Source organism: Meriones unguiculatus, chromosome 7 (assembly GCF_030254825.1).
Source record: "Meriones unguiculatus strain TT.TT164.6M chromosome 7, Bangor_MerUng_6.1, whole genome shotgun sequence".
Lineage (NCBI taxonomy): Eukaryota > Metazoa > Chordata > Mammalia > Rodentia > Muridae > Meriones > Meriones unguiculatus.
Window position 1 is genome coordinate 6,951,114 of NC_083355.1, and position 19,017 is coordinate 6,970,130.

General features: G+C 55.2%; 1 protein-coding gene across 1 annotated transcript; it reads left to right on the forward strand.

Moving 5' to 3' along the window:
* The first annotated feature begins 421 nt into the window (after positions 1–421).
* Hid1 (HID1 domain containing) lies at positions 422–18,755 on the forward strand. Its single transcript, XM_021635355.2, has 19 exons — positions 422–635; positions 6,168–6,317; positions 7,319–7,489; positions 8,079–8,192; positions 8,770–8,876; positions 9,088–9,204; positions 10,516–10,738; positions 10,915–10,971; positions 11,976–12,116; positions 12,283–12,373; positions 12,586–12,737; positions 12,846–12,924; positions 14,274–14,438; positions 15,734–15,961; positions 16,249–16,355; positions 16,830–16,910; positions 17,465–17,556; positions 17,677–17,835; positions 17,933–18,755. The coding sequence occupies exons 1-19, from the start codon at positions 570–572 to the stop codon at positions 17,994–17,996; spliced, it is 2,364 nt and encodes a 787-aa protein (XP_021491030.1). The 5' UTR covers positions 422–569; the 3' UTR covers positions 17,997–18,755.
* Positions 18,756–19,017: the final 262 nt, after the last annotated feature.

Genomic DNA, 19,017 nt, shown 5'->3' on the forward strand with positions numbered 1-19,017 from the left:
TGAGTCAGCCCCTCCTTCCACACAAGCAAGAGCTAAGCCTGCCGCTGAGGTTAGAATAACTGCAGGGCTGGACACATGGGTTTGACAGGTCAGAAAGAGAAACAAACAAACAAACAAAAGCCAGATAACAACAACAACAATAGGGGAGCATGGAAGCCAGGCAGAGATGGCTGGAGGAGAAACTGTGGGGATGGAGCAGGAATGAAGAATGAAGGGGGAGGCAGGGATTGAGGTGCCAGGAGAGTGTTAGTCTTGGGGACCAAGTGACAGGAGGGCAAGACAGAGCGAGGACAGCCCTCGGTTGCAAAAGGAAGGACTAGGAGTTGGGTTCCATGGAGAACTCTGGACCTCTGCTCTGGAGGCCTGAACAGCAGGTGCAGAGGCGGGACCTGGTAGGGGCGGGCCTAAGGGCGGGACCACAAGGGGCGGGGCTGACGCCGGCGGCGGGCGGGGTTCGCAGCTCCGCTTCTCCAAGAGCAACCCCGGGCGGCGGGGCTGGAGCTGGAGCTAGAGCCGGAGCCCGCTGCAGGGTCGGAACCAGGGGCCGGGCCGGAGCGGGCTCCATCGACATGGGGTCTGCAGACTCCAAGCTCAACTTCCGGAAGGCGGTGATCCAGCTGACCACCAAGACGCAGGTGCGCCCAGGGACCCAGCCTCTCCATCCACCTGCCCGGCTGGGGGGCAGGGCAGGGCCGGGGGCTGGGTGAACTTGGCTCTGCCGAGGATGGGGTGACCGGCTAGTCCAGAGGGGAATGCTGGGACCAGCACCAGAACGGGACCTTTCCTGCGTACCTCAGGGCTCCATCCCTACCTCTGGGAGCCCACCCTAAGCCTACTCTCCCCTGGGAACACTCTCCCGGGCACTGCTGCTGCCACCTTAGGCTGACGTGTGCCTACTCCCGGAGCCGGCGGCGACGACGCTATCCGCCCCCTGTCCCGCCCCCCAGTGCCCACAGCCTTGCATAGCCAGCCTCTTCCAGCTCCCACCTACCCATCCATCGCCCCGCTTTCCTCCCTTGCCCCTCGGTGCCCACGGTCCCGGATGCACAGCCCCGGCTGACTCAACGCAAACAAAGCCTGGTCGGCGCCTGCCCGGGTCGGGGAAAACAGCTGGTGCGCGGTGGCAGCGGCGTCCTCTCTGGGCCCTGGTTGATGCCTGGGGGCAAGGAAGGCTCAGGTCTTCCTGGGAGCTCGCAGAGTGGCAGGCAGCGGCAGCCGGGTAGCTGTCCTCGGGCCTAAAGAACCCGGCTTTCCAGCTAGGGATGCTCCAGGGGATTCTCCAGGCCCGGTGGAGCTGATTGGCTGTGCTTTCTGGTACCCGGTATCCTCATTCAGGGATGAGGAGATTATCTTTGGTTTTTTTGGTGAAGGAGACAGGAGTAAGTCCAGCCCAATCAATGCTCCCACATCTTCCACAAGAGTCCACAAGTGTCACAGGAGACTCCTGTACCCAGCACACACCCCTTGACCCAGCAAGGTTCCTTCCTTCTCCTCTCCTCAGTTCTTATTGCTGGAATTAGGCTACTATGGTCATGAAGATGCTCAGCCATGCCTCTCCAGGACCCCGACTGTCAGAGGGCTCTGGACCTACTGCCATCTGGAACCCCACCCCCATCCTGCCCTTCTCAGAGCTCTGTATTGTTCTTGGCTGGTTTGAGTGGGATCAGGAGTTCCACAAGCAGCCAGTCCCAGCCCCAGAGGGCAGACCTCTCCTACACTCTGCTGAAAGGTCAGAGGCTGAAAACAGAAATGCCACGGCCTCTAGATTTCCAGCTGAGAGGCACGTGATGAAAACCAGAGCTGCTTCTGTTTGCTCCCATAGCTTGTTGCAGAACCTCACAGATGAGACACTAGGTCTGTGGGTAGCAGAAAAGGGTGGCATGTGGCATCTGGCATAGTACAGGGAGACGGGGAGGGAGGAGGGAGTCCCCCATGTTTACCTGCCTGGGGAGGAGCTGCCTTGCTGGAAGATGGTGTGGTGGACTCAGCAAGTCCCTTGGGAGCAGGATGAACCCAACAAGATCCAAAAAGGCGGAAGGGGACCTTAGGCACACTCCCAAGAATACTGCATCAGTCTGTCTGTCCCTGGCTGATATGGTCTGTTATCCTTAGCTGAAGATAGTCAGTTGCTTGGATCAGGGCCTAGAACTGGAAACCCAGTTTGGGCTATTCTCCCTCTCCTTCTCCCCCTCTTCCTCTTCCCTCTTCTTCGTTTCCTCCTCTTCTCCTTTTCCTCCTCCTCTCCCATCTGTCTCCTTCTTTTCAAGTTATATTATATATGTACATATATATGTATGTGTGTGTGTACACATGGTATATTTGTGGAGGTCAGAGGACAACTTGTGGGAGTCAGTTTTCTTCCTCTACCATGTGGATCCTAGGGATGGAACTTAGGTTATCAGGCTTGGCAGCAAGCATAAAGTGCATTTACCAGGCATTTTTACCAAGTGCTTTACTGCTGAGCCATTTCACCAGTCCATGGGCTTTCCTGTAATCCCGGGACTCTCACGGATGGGAGGGGAACAAAGCCTTGGACTCTCTGTAGTGATTGATGAGCTTTGGGCAGCTGGGGTTCAAGAACCTGGTCTAAGATGGTTCTCCTAGATCTCAGCACTCAGTGTCCTCAAGGTGTTGCAGGTGTGTTGACCACAGGATGACCTCACATCTAGGCCCTTAGAGGTCGTGCTTTGGCAGTAGACAAGCTGGACCCTTTCCTGTAGCCTGGGCCTGAGCTTTTGCGGGTCAGCCTTCCCTGCCTTCCTGCCCTGCATCCTGTTTTCTTCCTGGCCTGATGGCCAGCCCTGGGCAGGGCTTAACCCTAACTCTGAGGCCAGCATCACTGGCCAGTGTTTCTTGACTCTTTCGTTACCTGGCTGGGGCCCCAGAGTGGGGAACTACAGGATCAGAGACTCTCCTCCAGATCTTGCCCATTGGAGGAAGTTCTGCTGCAGGCCAGGGTAAGAGCCGACAGTGTGTGTTCATATGCACATGTGTATGCCTAGAATGCTTTGTTCACCTGTCTGGGCATATCATCGTATCGGACTAGATCACTGCTGATTTGGACCCTTGCCACTCCCACCTCAGAAGAAGACTGTTAAGGCCACAGCTGGGGGCTGGAGAGATGGCTCAGTGCTTGAGGGCTCCCCATTCTCTCAGAGTCTCGGAGAACAGAGTTTGGTTTGCAGCACCCCCAGTGAGTGGCTCGCAACCACCTATGACTCCAGCTCTGGGAGATCCAGCACCTTCTTCAGGCCTCCGAGGGCACACCTCATGCATGTGCACACGCAGAGAGAAACACACATGCACGTAAATAAAAATTAAGAAATGTTTTCAAGCTACAGTTGGTCCCTCAGCCAGGGCAAATGTCTAAGGCACAGTGGGGTCACGGGAGGAGGTGCATGCTGAGACGAACAGTCATGAGGTCAGTCGTAGCTTCAGTCTCCATCATGAGGGAGGATGGGGGGATGTGAAGATGTGAATGTTTGATTTCCACAGCCAGGTATGGTGCAATCCCAGGTCTTGGGAGATGGAGGCTGTAGGGTTATGGTTGTTAGGCCAGCCTGGTCTATACAGAGAATTCCAGGCTAGCTCTGGCTACATGAAAAAGGTAGGGGTGGGCAGAAAGATAAGTGCTTGTTTTTGATTTGGGTTTCAGTCCCGAGGTGATGCTTGCCTAGCGAAATAGGTCTGAGTCAGGTCCATTTGTGCTAAGTGTGTGTGTGTGTGTGTGTGTGTGTGTGTGTGTTTGCAGAGGGGAGGAGGCCTTCTGCCCCTTTAAGGGGTGGTGATTACCTGAAAGATTGGCTGAGTATTAGAGGTGGCAGATTTCCAGAGGTGCTATCAATAGGGACTGCTCCGCAGGCCTTTCTGGTGAGATGTCCTTTCTCACCCGCTCTGGCTCCAGACCACTAGGAGTGGGGTCTCCTGCTGCTGTGATACCCCCCTCCCGTCCCCTCTACTTCAGTGTCTTTCAGATGGCTGGTGAGGCTGAGGTTCAGCAAAACCCCAGCTCCAGGGCCTCTCCTTTGGCCTTTGTTTACCTCCAGCTAACTTGCTCTACCAGTTCTGGGACTGAGGGTGCAGCCACAAGTTACACTGGGGCTCCCCAGAGTGCAGTGAGGAGGCCAGTTTGGTGAAGCTACAGCCCCAGCCCCAGAGGGCAGACCTGATAGCACTCAGCTGGCCCTCAGCCTTGTCAGGGCTCATGAGCCCTTCAGCACCTGTCGTCCGCTTTACCTGCAAGAGCAGGAGCCATGCTGGGCTGCTGGGCTGTGAGACGTTAGACCTGAGTGAAGAATGTGATGCTCAGAGGTTGGGGCTGGAGGTTCCCAGGTGGGAGTGTGCCTGTCCATAGCAGTGAAACACCACGACCAAAGCAACTTGGGGAAGAAAGGGTTTATTCTGCTTTCGATTCCAGGTAACCATGAACCATTTAGGGAAGCCGAGGCAGGAACTCGTGCAGGGAAGGGACCTGGAGGCAGGAGCTAAAACGGAGGCCATGGAGGGGTGTCGCTTGCTGGCTTGCTCAGCCTGTTTTCTTTAGAACTCTTCTTGTAGGACCATCAGCTCAGGGAAGGCACCACCCACAATGGCTGGGCCCGCCCCATCAGTCACTGCTTAGAAATACGCCCTGCAGGCTTGCCTACAACCTGATCTTAGGGAGGCATTTACCTTTCTTTTCTCTTTCTTTCTTTTGAAAAAGGGTTTCTCTGTGTAGCCCTGGCTATCCTGGAACTCACTATGTAGACCAGGCTGGCCTCAAACCCGTAGAGATCAGCCTGTGTCTGCCTTCCAGGTGCTGGGTTTAAAGGTGTGTGCCCCTACACCCAGCTGTTAAAATTTAACAAAAAAAAACAAAAACAAAGGACCCACCTTTGTGTGCATGTGCTTGTGTGTATATGAGGAAGGTTTTCATTGGGTGGAAGCCACATGTGTGGAGGTCAGAGGACAACTTATGGGAGTTGGTTCACCCCTCCGATAAGTAGATGAGCCTGAGTTCAATACTCAGGTCATCAGGCATGGTGGCAAGCCCCTTTAATACTGAGCCATGTCTCAAGCCCCAAACCTGTAGGACTTTGTAATTACTGTTGAAATGAGAAGAGTATACTGGGAAATGGGGACAGCCTGATCAAAACAGATGAAATTTACTGGGGTCATGTCTAGGGGTAGTAAATACAGGTATGTGTGTGTGTGTGTTTTGTTTTGAGATGTCGTCCATTGAATCCTAGGCTGTCCTTGAACTCACTATGTAGTTGGGGATGACCTTGCACTTCTGATCTTCCCAAGTGTTGTGATTACAGGCCCTCAGCACCAATCCTGATGTATGAGGTCCTCTCCACGGCTTTTGTGCACTGGCAATGGCGTTGTGCTTAAGATCTTGACTGAATGTTGAGCCGATGTTTAGACTTGACCCAGCAGGCAGAGGGGAGCCCCAGAGGCCTTTATGTGAAGTTGCTGTAACTTTGGCCATTTGCTTTGGTGCATGGGGGCGTGTATGAGCCTGGAGCTCCCAGAAAGTGACTGGACCAGCAGTGAGTTCTGAGAGGAGCATGTGGGGAATGGTCAGTGGGCTTGGTACTTAGTGGATGTTGCTGAGAAAGGGTTTCCAGGGGGAAGACAGCGTTGGTGACTTTAACTGGAGTGCATATGTCCTTTGAGGAAGAGCCTTGGTCTAGGTCCTAGATACTTGACCTACTGGTGTGGCCTTGGGATGTGGCCTAGTGAGGATGTCAGCTTTTCTTTCAGAGGAGGATGAGGACTTAGCCAGGGCTGCACAAACTCTCGGGGACTCACACCTTTAATTTTAGCACTCAAGAGGCAGAGGCAGGCTGATCTCTATGAGTTCAAGGTCAGCCTGGTCTATATAGTGAGTTCTAGGACAGCAAGGGATATGTAGAAGACCCTCAACAAAACAAACCAAACCAAACCACAGTAACAACCCAACCCAACTTATCAGTCCTTGCAGAGGGCCCGGGACTGACCCTGGGCTTTAGTACCTGGCTGACATTGACTGTGCAAACCCCATCTTGTGGCAGCTGAACAAGGCCCCTCATCCAGGCAGGGGGGCTGCCTGGGACAGAGGACAGTGGCTATGGCCTCCCTGCCAGGGTGCGTCTGTGACTCTATTGGTAAGGGTTGTGTAAGTTGGATACTGGGTTCTACCGTAGCCTGTGGAAGCCACGGACGATGCCTTTTGGGACCAGTTCTGGGCAGACACAGCCACCGCGGTGCAAGATGTCTTTGCTTTGGTGCCGGCGGCAGAGATCCGAGCTGTGCGGGAGGAGTCACCCTCTAACCTGGCCACCCTGTGCTACAAGGTAAGGGCTGTCTGGCCCCTCCCTGCTGTTCCCTCCCTCTCCAGGGTGGCCAGATGGCCCCATCTGCAGTAGGACAGGACACTCATTTGCAACACCCCCTCCCCAGGTCCTAGAGGACCTATCCCTTTGCCTCGAGTTCTCCCTGGTGAGGATGAGGGGAAAATAATCATGGCAGCCACCAGTTATGAGAGTTTTATGCTGTCTTGTTCACCACTTTCCACACACTAGCTCGCTTTGCTTTCCTCATGAGGTGCTGTTGTTATTTTCCCTATTACAGATGAGCTCTTCTAAAAAAAAAATCTAAAAAAAAAAATTTATTTTATTTTATTTTTATGAGTGTTTGCCTGCATGTATGTATATGTTCCACATGCATGCCTCATGCCTGTGGAGATGAAAAGAAGGCATTGGATTCCTGGGAACTGGAGTAATGAATGGTTGTGAGCCAACAAGTAGGTGCTGGGACCTGGATCCTGGGCCCTCTGCAAGGACAATATGTTGGTTTTGTTGTTGTTGTTGTTTGTTTTGTTTTGTTGAGGGTCCCTCTACATAGCCCTGGCTGCCCTAGAACTTGCTATATAGAGCAGGCTGACCTTGAATCAGAGGGATCCATCTGCCTCTGCCTCCTGAGTGCTGGCATTAAGGGCTTGCACCACCTTGTCTCGTCAAACAGCACATATTCCTAACTGCAGAGCTGTGTCTCCAGCCCCAGCCTTTGTGTTTTGTCTTAACTTTTAAAAAGGGTATTTTTGTATAGGGTTAGACACGGATTAGGAGAGAAAGAGGCTCTCAGAAGAGAGTAAAATGTGGGTACACATTCCTTAAGGGCAGGGTACCACAGAAGAGGTCTTGGCTATGCAGTGGAGTGGACTCTGCTCTGATGCTCTTGGCTGTTTTTTTCCCTCACATTGTCATCCCCCTCAGCTAGCTGACCTCTGAAGCCTGGGTGGCCTGAACCCAAAGGGTCACTTTACAGGCTCCTCCCTTGCTGTTTGTCCCCACAGGCTGTGGAGAAGCTGGTGCAAGGAGCGGAGAGTGGCTGCCACTCAGAGAAGGAGAAACAGGTCGTCCTGAACTGCAGCCGGCTACTCACTCGAGTGCTACCTTACATCTTCGAGGACCCTGACTGGAGGGGCTTCTTCTGGTCCACAGTGCCTGGGGCAGGGCGTGGAGGGGTCTGTGGGCCTGGCCCGGGGTGGGGGGGTGGGAGGACCCTGGCAAGGCCACCTGCTAGTTAGGAAGTGTGGGGGTGGGGGCTAGGGTGCTACTGAGGGGAAAGGAACCATTACCAACTTTTCAGACCCTCAGTTTCCCTCCCAAGGGGCCTTTGCCCCTCTCTCCTATAGCCTGGAGCAGGGGTGCAAGGATAGGGCCTGGTAACTCTGTCTTTAGAGTTACCATGGGACCATGCTGCCTTCTCCCAGACCCCATCTACTCTGGGCTTATCTCCAGGCAAGCGCCAAGGGTGGAGACTTCATGATTTCCAAGAGAGCTGAGACCCTTGAGCTTGGTACCCAGCACCCCTCCTGAGGGGGGTGTTCTCTCACTCTTCGCAGTTTTCATCTCTGCCCTGCCCTCTTCTGGCTAAGGGTGGTTTGGGGTTAGCAGGAATCCATCTCTTTTCTCTTACACTTCCTCTGTGTACACGTCTCTCTCCCTCTGTCTACACATGCTAGCTGAGAGCCATTCCCTGTCGTTCACTCACAAGCCCTGGGGCCACCCGTCCTGGGCGAGCCTCCGCTGAGCAGCCTGCCTCCTTCGCAGGGTGAGGAAGAGGATGAGAACGCTCGGCCCTTGGCTGAGTCCTTGCTCCTAGCCATCGCTGACTTGCTCTTCTGCCCAGACTTCACTGTGCAGAACCACCGGAGGAGCAATGTGGTGAGAGAAACCCCACCCACCCCCAGGCTGGGCTCTGGGCCTGTTGAGACCAGGACAGTTACCGTACCCCTGGATGTGGGGTGCAGGAGTAGGGAGAGAAGGTCAGTTAGGTGGGGTAGGGCCTGTTGGAGAGGAGCCAGCTGGTGTCTAGCCTGCCCCTGTCTCCCAGGCAGCCATGAACAAGCATCTATTGTCTTCTGTGCCTGAGGTGGGAGGGGCACAGGCCGGGCTGGAACCAGGAAGCCTGCCTTTTTACTCTGGGACTCCACAAGGAATACTTTCTCCCCTCAGCCTGTCACACCCCATCCCCCCAACATTCCTTCCCTCCTCTCCCTGCCTCAGACTGGAATCAGCGAGTAAAATAATCAATGTTAAGACTGAAGAAAAATGAGCTTAAAAAGAAATCCAACAGCGCTCGTTTCTCTCCTTGTGTATCAGGACCTAGGGCATGAGTGGGGGTAACTTTAGGGGAATGTTGGGATATACTGAGGACAGGGGGAAGCTTGGGTAGTCAGGGCCCTCCTCTCACTGCTGTGAAATTCCATCCCCATATTCTGTAATCACTCCCTGTTCCCAGGAGTCAGCAGAAGATGTCCATTCCCTGGACAGCTGTGAATACATCTGGGAGGCTGGTGTGGGCTTTGCTCACTCCCCACAGCCCAACTATATCCATGACATGAACCGGTGAGCTGGACCGGGCTGGCCTTTGCATAGCTCAGAGACCCACAGGGTCTTTAAGAAGACCCAGCCCACTAACCATGCAACCTCAGCCTTACAGGGAGGAGCAGGGGTCATTTTTTCCCTGTGGACCTTGGCCAGGGTGGTGGGCTGGATTGGCAGCACCTCCTAGAGGGAGACTGGCATTCTAATATAGCCTTTCCTGTCCTTCCTGCAGGATGGAGCTGTTGAAGCTTCTGTTGACTTGCTTCTCAGAGGCCATGTACCTGCCGCCATCGCCAGAAAGTGGCAGTACCAACCCCTGGGTTCAGTTCTTTTGCTCCACAGAGAACAGGTGAGAGAGAGGCTGCCGGCCTATCTGGTCTTTTTGCAGGCACTGAGTGCCGGCCCTGTTGGTTTTATTTGAGGAGACGTGCTGCCCCCTGGTGGTATGAAACTATAATTTAGCCACACCTTTAAACCATAGGGCCTCAAACCTTCTTGGGGACCCTGGGTGGCTGAGTTCTTGACTAGTATGCACGGAACCCGGGGTGAACTGGGTGCGGTGGCACAGGGCTGTAATCCCAGCGGCATTCTGGAGATGGAGGCAGAAGAATCAAGAAGTTTAGGGTCATCCCGGGCTATGGGTGAGTTCTAGGCAAGCCTGAGGTACATAAGACCCTGTCTCAAAAGCAAGAAGAAAGAACATTTATATATCTTATTTAACTCAGTATGTTTTTTTTTAAAGGCGAGTATTAAACTTAGGAGTATATAGAACTGTCAAGATCATTCGCATTTCCCTCTGTCATGCTGCCCTCCCCAGAGCCCGTGTGTAGCTTGTGCTTCCAGCTTGCTTCAACTGGACAAACCACTTAACAGTGCTCAGTGGCTGTGGTTGCCCTTTGGGACGGTGTGTAGAGAAGAGGGTCTGAGGACCTCCCTGATAGATGGAAGAGTCCGGACCATGGGGAGGGCACTTGAGGAATACGGGGACACTTATGCGTACATGTGGCCATCAGTGGGACAGAGTGTTTGAAGCATACACCCCCGCTCTGCACAGCCGGCTGTGCGGCTGACACAGGCGTTAGCATCCTAAACTTTTAACCTTCCTGGTTCTGGAATCTAAACCCCTGCACGGCATGGCTCCCTCCTCTGGGTTTTGCTAGCGCCCTGCTCGACTTTTTATCCCCAGAAGAGAAGGGCTCCCAAGTGACCCCTCAACACTGGCCACAGTCAGAGCCCGGCCAGAGTTTCCTTTCAGAGCTGCAGCAGGCAAACTGCCACCCTCTGCCGCTCATGCTCACCTAACCTCTGGGATCTCCTCACGTGCAAGAGGCGGCATTTGGAGGCCCCTGACATCTTCTGGACCTGATTCCAGTCATCCTGTGGCTCCAGGGGAGGGTGCATGCCCCCAAGAACTGAAAAGGGTGTGAGCATGCTCTCCGCCAGGAGTCCCTCACTCCTGTAACAGCGTCCTCTGTTCTTGGCCCCGGTCAGGGGCAGCTGCATGCAGGGACTGGGAGGGCCTTTTCTATTCAGGAAGAGACGCTCGGTTTTTCTGCCTCTTGGGTCCTAGCCTACAGCCTGGCTCAGCAACTCGCCCCTGTGGCTGGAGGGGTCGGCCCAAGGGAGCGTGCCCGCAGCCTGGCTCTGTTCTCCCCTGCAGACATGCACTGCCCCTCTTCACCTCGCTGCTCAACACCGTGTGTGCCTATGACCCTGTGGGCTACGGGATCCCGTACAACCACCTGCTTTTCTCGGACTACCGGGAGCCCCTGGTGGAGGAGGCTGCTCAGGTGCTCATCGTCACCTTGGACCATGACAGTGCCACCAGCAGCAGTCCCACCGTGGATGGGACCACCACGGGCACTGCCATGGATGATGCTGATGTGAGGACCGGAGGAGGGGGAGGAGGCTGGGTGCCGATGGGATTTCCTTCAGCAGAGGCCCTGGGCCGTGGTGTCTCCTGTGGTGTGCCTGGGGGTTATGCAACTTTGGAAGGCTCACTGCTGCTACCCAGACAGACTGTGAGAGATCTGCTCACCATAGCCCCTCCCCTTGGCAGCCTCCAGGGCCAGAGAACCTGTTTGTGAACTACCTGTCTCGCATTCACCGTGAGGAGGTGAGTCCTGGCGTTCTAACGGCCCAGCTTCCACAATGGCTGTGGCTCTGTGGGGGCTGGAGGAGGCCTGCCCCCCTGCATGAAGGAGCATGGCTTTTCTAAGTAAGATAATGATGGCAGCGTCTGGGAGGTTTCACTACCTTGAAAGGATTGATGGAGTTGGTGGGTGTGGCTCAGTTGGCAGAGCACCTGCCTGACGTGCACAAAGCCCTCATCAATCTCCAGCGTAACACACCGAGGACGTGGTGGGGCGTGACTGTAAAGCCAGCATCTGGGAAGTGGAGGCAGGAGGTTCAGAAGCTTAGAGTCGTTCTGGGCTAGCCTGGACTACGGGAGACCCTGTCTTTAAAAGCAAATAAATACGAGAAAGAAGGAAAGAAAACAAAGGGTTCATAGCCTCAGCTGGGCCAGGGTAACCAAGAAGGATTCCCAAAGGTGGGGGTGTTGCTGTGATGTTGGGGTTCGGAGGTGGGAGGATGGCAGGGAACTGTGGCCCTAATATCCAGGCAGACTGGAGTGGAGGGAAAGCGTTCAGCTCCTGGGATCTAAGCTCTGCAGAGGCACAGCGAGGGGCTGTAACTGAGCGTGCCCCCGCCCCATGAAGGAAGTTGAGCACAGCCCGGCTTGTGGTGTGTGCTCAGTGAGCGACCATTCAATGAGAACTGGGGACTACTTCCCCTGTGTGATGAGGAGGAGGGGTGGGGGTGGGGCAGAAGGACAGCACCAAGCTGCACGGAATCTAGGTGGTGAGGGAGCCTGCAGGGTTCATGTAGGGGTCCATCTGGAGGTTTCAGGGAGCGGCATCCTTGCCCTTGGGAATCCTCTGACCTGCTGGAGGTGGGGCAGGGGCTGAACTTTTCAGGGTGCTATCAGTGATGTCCAAATCTGGGCCTCCACACCCTTCTGGAGCTTGACAAGGCGATAGGAGAACGAGGAGGCATTTAAAGGGGGTTTCCGGAGCCGGAGGGAGCTGGATTGGAAGGGTTCCTGCTCTGCCTTCCCAGGATTTCCAGTTCATCCTCAAGGGGATAGCTCGGCTGCTGTCCAACCCCCTGCTCCAGACCTACCTTCCCAACTCCACAAAGAAAATCCAGTTCCACCAGGAGCTGCTAGTTCTTTTCTGGAAACTCTGTGACTTCAACAAGGTGAGTGGGCTCCAGGGCCCAGTCCGAGGGCAGCAGACACAGGGTGGGGGGCATAGCTAGTGGGGTCCACAGAGTCCAAGGACTGGGTTAGCATCCGGGGAGAGAGGGTGGGGCAGGGCTAGCGCTCCCACTGACCCAGCCCACCTCTCCCCTCTCTCATTCCCAGAAATTCCTCTTCTTTGTGCTGAAGAGCAGTGACGTGCTGGATATCCTGGTCCCCATCCTCTATTTTCTCAACGACGCCCGGGCAGATCAATGTATGACAATGGCGGGCCTGTGACGCTGGGGTAGATATGGGGTCTTGATTTCGGGTGGGGTCCATCCAGACTGTCGTGCCTCCGAGAAGCTTAAGCCTAGTGCCCTAACCTCCCACACGGGGTTTCCTGTGAGCCCCTGAAGATGCATCCTCGCTCTGAGTTTTCCCCTGCCCTCCCTCCCCAGTGCGGTGCCTCCTGTCTTTCCCCCCCAGCTCGAGTGGGCCTGATGCACATCGGGGTCTTCATCCTGCTGCTTCTGAGCGGGGAGAGGAACTTCGGGGTACGGCTGAACAAGCCCTACTCAGTTCGCGTGCCCATGGACATTCCCGTCTTCACAGGCACACACGCAGACTTGCTCATTGTGGTAAGGGGGCGTGCATGGCCAGCCCCGCGGGCTTGGGTGACGTTGCCTTCTCGGCTGAGTCTGGAAGTGGTGGCTAGCTCACACCATCCCTCTCCCTCCCCCGCGCAGGTATTCCACAAAATCATCACCAGTGGTCACCAGCGGCTGCAGCCCCTCTTTGACTGCCTGCTCACCATTGTGGTCAACGGTAGGGGCCCAGAGACTGACTTCCCCGTGACCACCAGCAGGTGGCGCCAGGCCACAGGCCAACCAGCTACCAGTCCCCTGGCTTCATGGCTGGCCGCGGTACCACTAAGTTTTCTAGTGCAGTGTCAGGGGCTCCAGGACAGGTGATAAAAGCGTCAGAGTGCCGTTGAAATGGCTCAGCAGGTAAAAGCTCTTGCCGTGCAAGGCTGGTGTGGAAGTGGAAGCAGAGCAGACTCCACCAAATCGTCCTGTGACCTTTACACACAAACTACACAATAACTACAAATTCTAAATCGCGTCGGAATACGCTTCACCCAACCCACCAGGTTCAAAATACTGCCTCCAAACTGTAAAAATCATCGCGGTGGCTTACTTTCTGTTTCATACCCAGTCTTCAAAGTCTTGTGTGTGTTTGGTCCACGCAGGACATCTCAGTTGAGGCCTGCTGGCTATTTATTGAGCAGTAAAGGTTTGGGCTGTTGGAGTCATGGTGTGGGGATATCAACAGAATCATCAAGGCCTTCAGGCTGCTCTCTGGGAATGGAGGCAGGAGGGCTCAGGTTGTCTGGGGTTGGAGACAAGGTGGGCAGCAGCAGGCTGGAGCAGAACGACTTTGGGGATGTCTTTTGGCCATTTGGGTCATTGACAGGTCTAGTTTATATTCCTGCTGCTGTAATAAATACCCTTAAGTTTATTTGGCTTATAATTTCAGGCTATAGCCTATCCCTGAGCAGAAAGAGGAAGTCAAGGCAGGAACGGAAGCAGCTAGTCACATGGCATTCATGGCCAGGAAGAGAGGAAGTAACAGATCGTGGCTTGCTGGCTGCGTATGCTCAGCTAGCTTTCTTTATTCTTAACTGTTCGGGGCCCAGCTTGGGAAACGATACCTCCCGCAGTCATCGTGGCTCTTCCCACCTCGACTAAACAATCAAGATAACCCCTCATAGACCTGCCCCCACACAAAAGTGAGATTCCCACTTACAGAGCTGTGCCAAGGAGTGCATATCTAATGACACAGCCTGTCACTCTTGGAAGATGTCACATCCCATGTCAGCAGCCCTGCCCTGCCATTTTATTGATGGGGAACTTGGGCTCAGTTTATAACACCCTCTAAATCCCGATTTCTTTATCTACATCCTTGTCTCTGTCCTTCTCCCTCTGGGTTGGGGAGGTGCCTGGGAGAGATGAGCTGAATGTGCCTTTGAGGTTGTGGGGGTGGTGGGGACATGAGCCTCATAGGTGGGGGATGGGGCTCTGTGGGGGACAGAGGGAATTGGTTGAGGTGAGCTGTTCTGCACTGGCCTGGAATTTGCAGGGATGGCCCAGAACAAGCCGATTCCTCCCTTGTAGTGTCACCCTACCTCAAGAGCCTGTCCATGGTGACTGCCAACAAGCTCCTGCACCTGCTGGAGGCCTTCTCTACCACCTGGTTCCTCTTCTCAGCTTCCCAGAACCACCACCTGGTCTTCTTCCTCCTGGAGGTCTTCAACAACATTATCCAGTACCAGTTTGACGGTGAGGCACTGGCCTGAGCCCCTACCTAAGGAAGCCGTGGCCCAGGAATCTTGCCTGTGCACTTATTGAGCACCTGCAGCATACCGGGGCATAGGGAGAAGCAGTGGGGATATTAAAGGTCTGCTTCGTCCCTCCTGCAGCTCACAGCTAGACATGGAGTCACAGAGGAAGACTTTAGGCCGGCAGCCTGACCCGCTAGCCGAAAGAGTTCATTGAGAGTTGGGCGGCTGGAAAGCTCAGAGTAGAAAGAGCCTGCTGGCCATCACAAGGGGCACCGCACTAATGTTACAGGTGCAAATCCAGACCTGGCCACCCATGTGCTCTGTAGACATGAGCAAGTCAGCCTCTGAGGCTTGGTCCCTCATCTGTAAGGTGCTCATAATGATGGATTTCTGAGTTGGAGGTCACCTGGTCTAGAGTGTAAATTCCAGGACAGCCAGGGATACAAAGAGAAATCCTGTCTCAGACAACAAACAAACAAACAAACTCTCTCTTAGAGGATATTGGGAAGCTTACTAACTCACATTAAATGCACAGCAACTCAAACATTAGCAATTATTGTTACTATTTCCAAAATAAGTAAAAAAAATTATATATATATATGTGTGTGTGTGTGTGTGTGTGTGTGTGTGTGTGTGTGATGAGAGTAAGGCAGGCAGAAAAGCATTGCAAGGGACGTGTGCAAAGGCCCTGGAGTGGATGTCAAGCTAAAGGTAGTATGCTGTGACACAGGATGGGAGGTAGATGGGGCCTCAGAGGGCTCCTGACAGCTGCGGGAATGTGGAGGTAGATGATGGAGGACAGTGCATACAGCAGTGTTCTCCTGGACTTCTCTGTGGCTCATTGAGAGGGGTGCATATTTAGCGTTGGGTTGGTGTGGTAGGGCTCAGGCCACCCTACCATGCCAGATGACACCCCAGTAGTGCTCAGCTGCAAGGGGTTCTCAAGACACCATAAGAAGGGTACTGAGGAGCTCAGCTCAGAGCTGTTTCCCCATAACCCAACACCTGGGCATCCCCATAGCCTAATGTCTAGGCATTCCCATTGCGTAACTTCTTGGCATGATCCACAGCCTAACCAAGCATCCCCTCAATCTAACTTCTTGGTATCTCCCATAGCCTAACCAGCCACTATGGCTGGGCCTGCCCGCTCCCTCTCTGGGTACCCTGTCCAGTTCTTGTCCTTGGGGAAGATGCCTTCTGGTTTAACAAACTGCTCTCTAGTCCCAGAAGCCAGACCAGATGTGGAGTGGGAAGCAAAATGGCTCTCTGAGGACAGACTCATTCCTCCCACAGGCAATTCCAACCTGGTCTACGCCATCATCCGTAAGCGTGGGGTCTTCCACCAGCTGGCCAACCTGCCCACTGACCCACCCTCCATCCACAAGGCACTTCAGCGGCGACGGAAGACGCCGGAGCCCCTGTCCCGTGCTGGTTCCCAGGAGGGCGCTTCCATGGAGGGCTCCCGCCCTGCCGCCCCCGCGGAACCAGGCACCCTAAAGACCAGCCTGGTGGCCACTCCAGGTCTGAATGGCATCAGGCTGGGAGCGTGTGGGGCTTGGTTGGGGGCAGCATTGTTGGGAGTGTGTGATCTCTGGGGTGTCATTCCTGTCGTTCCTGAGAAGGAATTTAACGGCATGTGGGGGGTGGAAGTATTTAGTTTGGGTGTTGGGAGGAGGGTCAAGGACCAGGCTCAGAGCTGAAGGTGCTCTGGGAGGGGAGGAGAGACACACTGCTTCTCCTGTCATTGGGGAGCACACCGCCTCTTGGGCCAGGGGTCACTATGACACCCCCCCCCCCGTCTCCCTCAGGCATCGACAAGCTGACAGAGAAATCCCAGGTGTCAGAGGATGGTACCTTGCGGTCTCTAGAGCCCGAATCCCAGCAAAGCTCAGCAGAAGGCAGCCCGTCTGAAGGGGTAGGTACTGGAGATACTTGGGGGCTGGTGTTGTGTGTAACTTCATTGCCTTTCTCTCTGAACCCCTGAGTGTAGGAGTGGCCAAGGCTGGGACACTCTGAGGTCATTGTCTTAGAACAGGGGAATCAGGTCTGGCATTGCTGAGCCAGGGGGACCAGCCATTTACAGACCTCTCTCCCTTGTTTACTGGTCACAGTAAAGCCCTGTGACCTCCGGGTTCCTCATCCACCAGCCTTATCTGGGTCTGGCCTTTACCCTGCCTTCTCTGTCAGCCCCCAGCCCTAAACCTGTCACTGGGCTAGGCTGGGCTGGGCTGCGCCTTGGGTCCAGGGCAAAGGGTACAGGTCTGAACTCACCCTCAGCAAACCTCCCTCACAGCCCTGTAGTGGGGCCAGAGGAGACTTATCGTTTCTCTATGGCTGCACCCTGTACCCACTCCTTCCCTGGTCACTTTCATTCCTTTCTGGGAACCAGGAGTCCAGCCAAACATGGAGAGAGCAGCGGCGATTGTCCAATGCATCATCCAGTGGCCAGTGGAGCCCAACATCAGACTGGGTGAGGGGCCCAGCTGGAGGAGGAGCTGGGAGCTGGGGTTTGGGCAGCAGCACCGGGCAGGGGCTCTCAGAGCTCCAGCTCAGGGAAGGATGAGGCCAGGAGGGACCAAAGACCTTGGGCCTAGCAGCCAGGCTGAGGGACGGTCCTTCCAGCCGCTGACCTTGCCTCTTGTCTGACCTCTCGGCAGTTGCCCATATGACTGAGGCCTCTGTCAATCACCCCTGCTGAGTCCCTCCCCGAATCGCTTCCACTCCCTGTGTGTTTCCTGGGAGCCCCACTGATTGCCCTGGATGACCATAATAAATGCCCTTATGGTCGTGCCACCCAGCCATTGTGAGGATTAGAGGGACGGTCTCCCGGAAGGCACAGCAGCTGGCCCGTGGCACTGCTCAGCATAGCCTGGGCTCTTCCCATTAGCAGCAGTTCCCCATCATGCGGCCCTTCACAGTGCGGGCCATGCTGTACACGGGCAGTGTCACGCTCCTGTCCTGGGGAGCCTGTGGCTCTGGGTCAAGGTAGAGCCTGTCCCATAGCTCTGGGTGTGGCTCTCACAGATCCTGTCCTGGAAGTCAAAGCTGCCGCTGCAGACCATCATGCGCCTGCTGCAGGTGCTAGTTCCCCAGGTGGAGAAGATCTGCATTGACAAGTGAGTCCGGAAGCTGGGTGGGGCCGGGGGGCGTGGCTTAGAGAGGGGTCAGCCCAGGCTTGGCGTGGGTGTGATGGGGAGCGAGCGTGAACGGGCTGGAGGCCCCACCTCTTTTTCTAGGGGTCTGACGGATGAGTCTGAGATCCTGAGGTTCCTGCAGCATGGCACCCTAGTGGGGCTTCTGCCTGTACCCCACCCCATCCTCATCCGCAAGTACCAGGCGAACTCAGGCACCGCCATGTGGTTCCGCACCTACATGTGGGGCGTCATCTACCTGAGGTGGGCCCTGCCAGGGGTACGGAAGTCACATCCGGCGGAGGGGGGGTGCTCCGCAAGGTACAGCCTTGTAGAAGGTGACAGCCCACTCCCTCTGTAGGAACGTGGACCCGCCCATCTGGTACGACACTGACGTGAAGCTGTTTGAGATCCAGCGGGTGTGAGGATGGAGACCGGAGGGGACAGGACCAGGAGGGCCGGTCCTAGTCCCCAGGGCTCCCCCAACCCAGTGTTCTGAGCTTTAAAGGCCCTTTATTAATCAGGGTGTGCGGCAGGTAGAGTGGCTGGTCTTGGATGGCAGGTACCCATTGCGGCTGGAGACAACAGGGAGTAGAAAAAAAGAAAAGTGCCCCTCTGCCCTCTAGGCTGTTCTCCCAGGAGCCTCTTGTCCCCAGAGATTCAAGCCCCACCACAGTCCCTGCCCACGCTGGCTCCTCCAAGACCTGCTCTTGTGCTGCCTGCCCCCAGAAGATGCCAGGTCACTGTGCCCCAGTAGGTTTTCCCAAAAAGGAGCCAAGTGCTGTCCCATGGGGCACCTGGTCATGGTGACTGGGAGTCCTGGCCACCAGCCTGAGACGTCTGTTCTAGGCCCTCTCCCTGCCGGGGCTCTATGGGAAGAGTGGCTGAGCTGCCAGCTGAGGAGGCTGGGGGCTGACAACTTATAAGGCAAGACTGGAGAGTGTGCTCTTAGGGGCTTGGAGTAGGGTTTTGAGGGTCTCCTGTTGCTGACCTTGGGAGGTTGCCTGGCTGGTGGGGCCTGAAGGATGCCAGTGTCCCTGCCTTGCCTGCTGCCTGGGTGGTGGTGGGGGCCACATTCTACCAGTCCCGGCTTTGGCCTCTGGGTCGCTCTTGGCCCACCTGTGGCAGTACAATGTTCGCTCTGTACAATCAGATACTTCACACAATAAAATTTCCCTCTCTGTGCTGTGCCTCTGTGCCTGGAGTTGGGGGAGGTATCTGGCTAGGGCACCCATCTGCAGGGCAATTGGGGACTCTGTACCCCAGAGTTCATCCCCTGAGGACTCTTACCCATTGACTGAACCATCATCTGTCATTTGGGGTGTGTGTGTGTGTATGTGAAACTACCTGGGCTCTTGTCACCCAGGGTTTGATTGTGGCTACCCAGAGAAAAGCCCACACAGGAGAAGCCAAAGGCCTGACTCTAAGTTCTCTGTATGGCCTCAG

Excerpts from the sequence above, each read along its gene's own strand:
- Hid1 (XM_021635355.2), top strand. The coding sequence starts at position 570 with ATGGGGTCTGCAGACTCCAAGCTCAACTTCCGGAAGGCGGTGATCCAG. Across the intron at positions 8,193-8,769 it reads ACCACCGGAGGAGCAATGTG|GAGTCAGCAGAAGATGTCCA; the intron begins GTGAGAGAAACC and ends CCCTGTTCCCAG. Across the intron at positions 14,439-15,733 it reads TATCCAGTACCAGTTTGACG|GCAATTCCAACCTGGTCTAC; the intron begins GTGAGGCACTGG and ends TTCCTCCCACAG.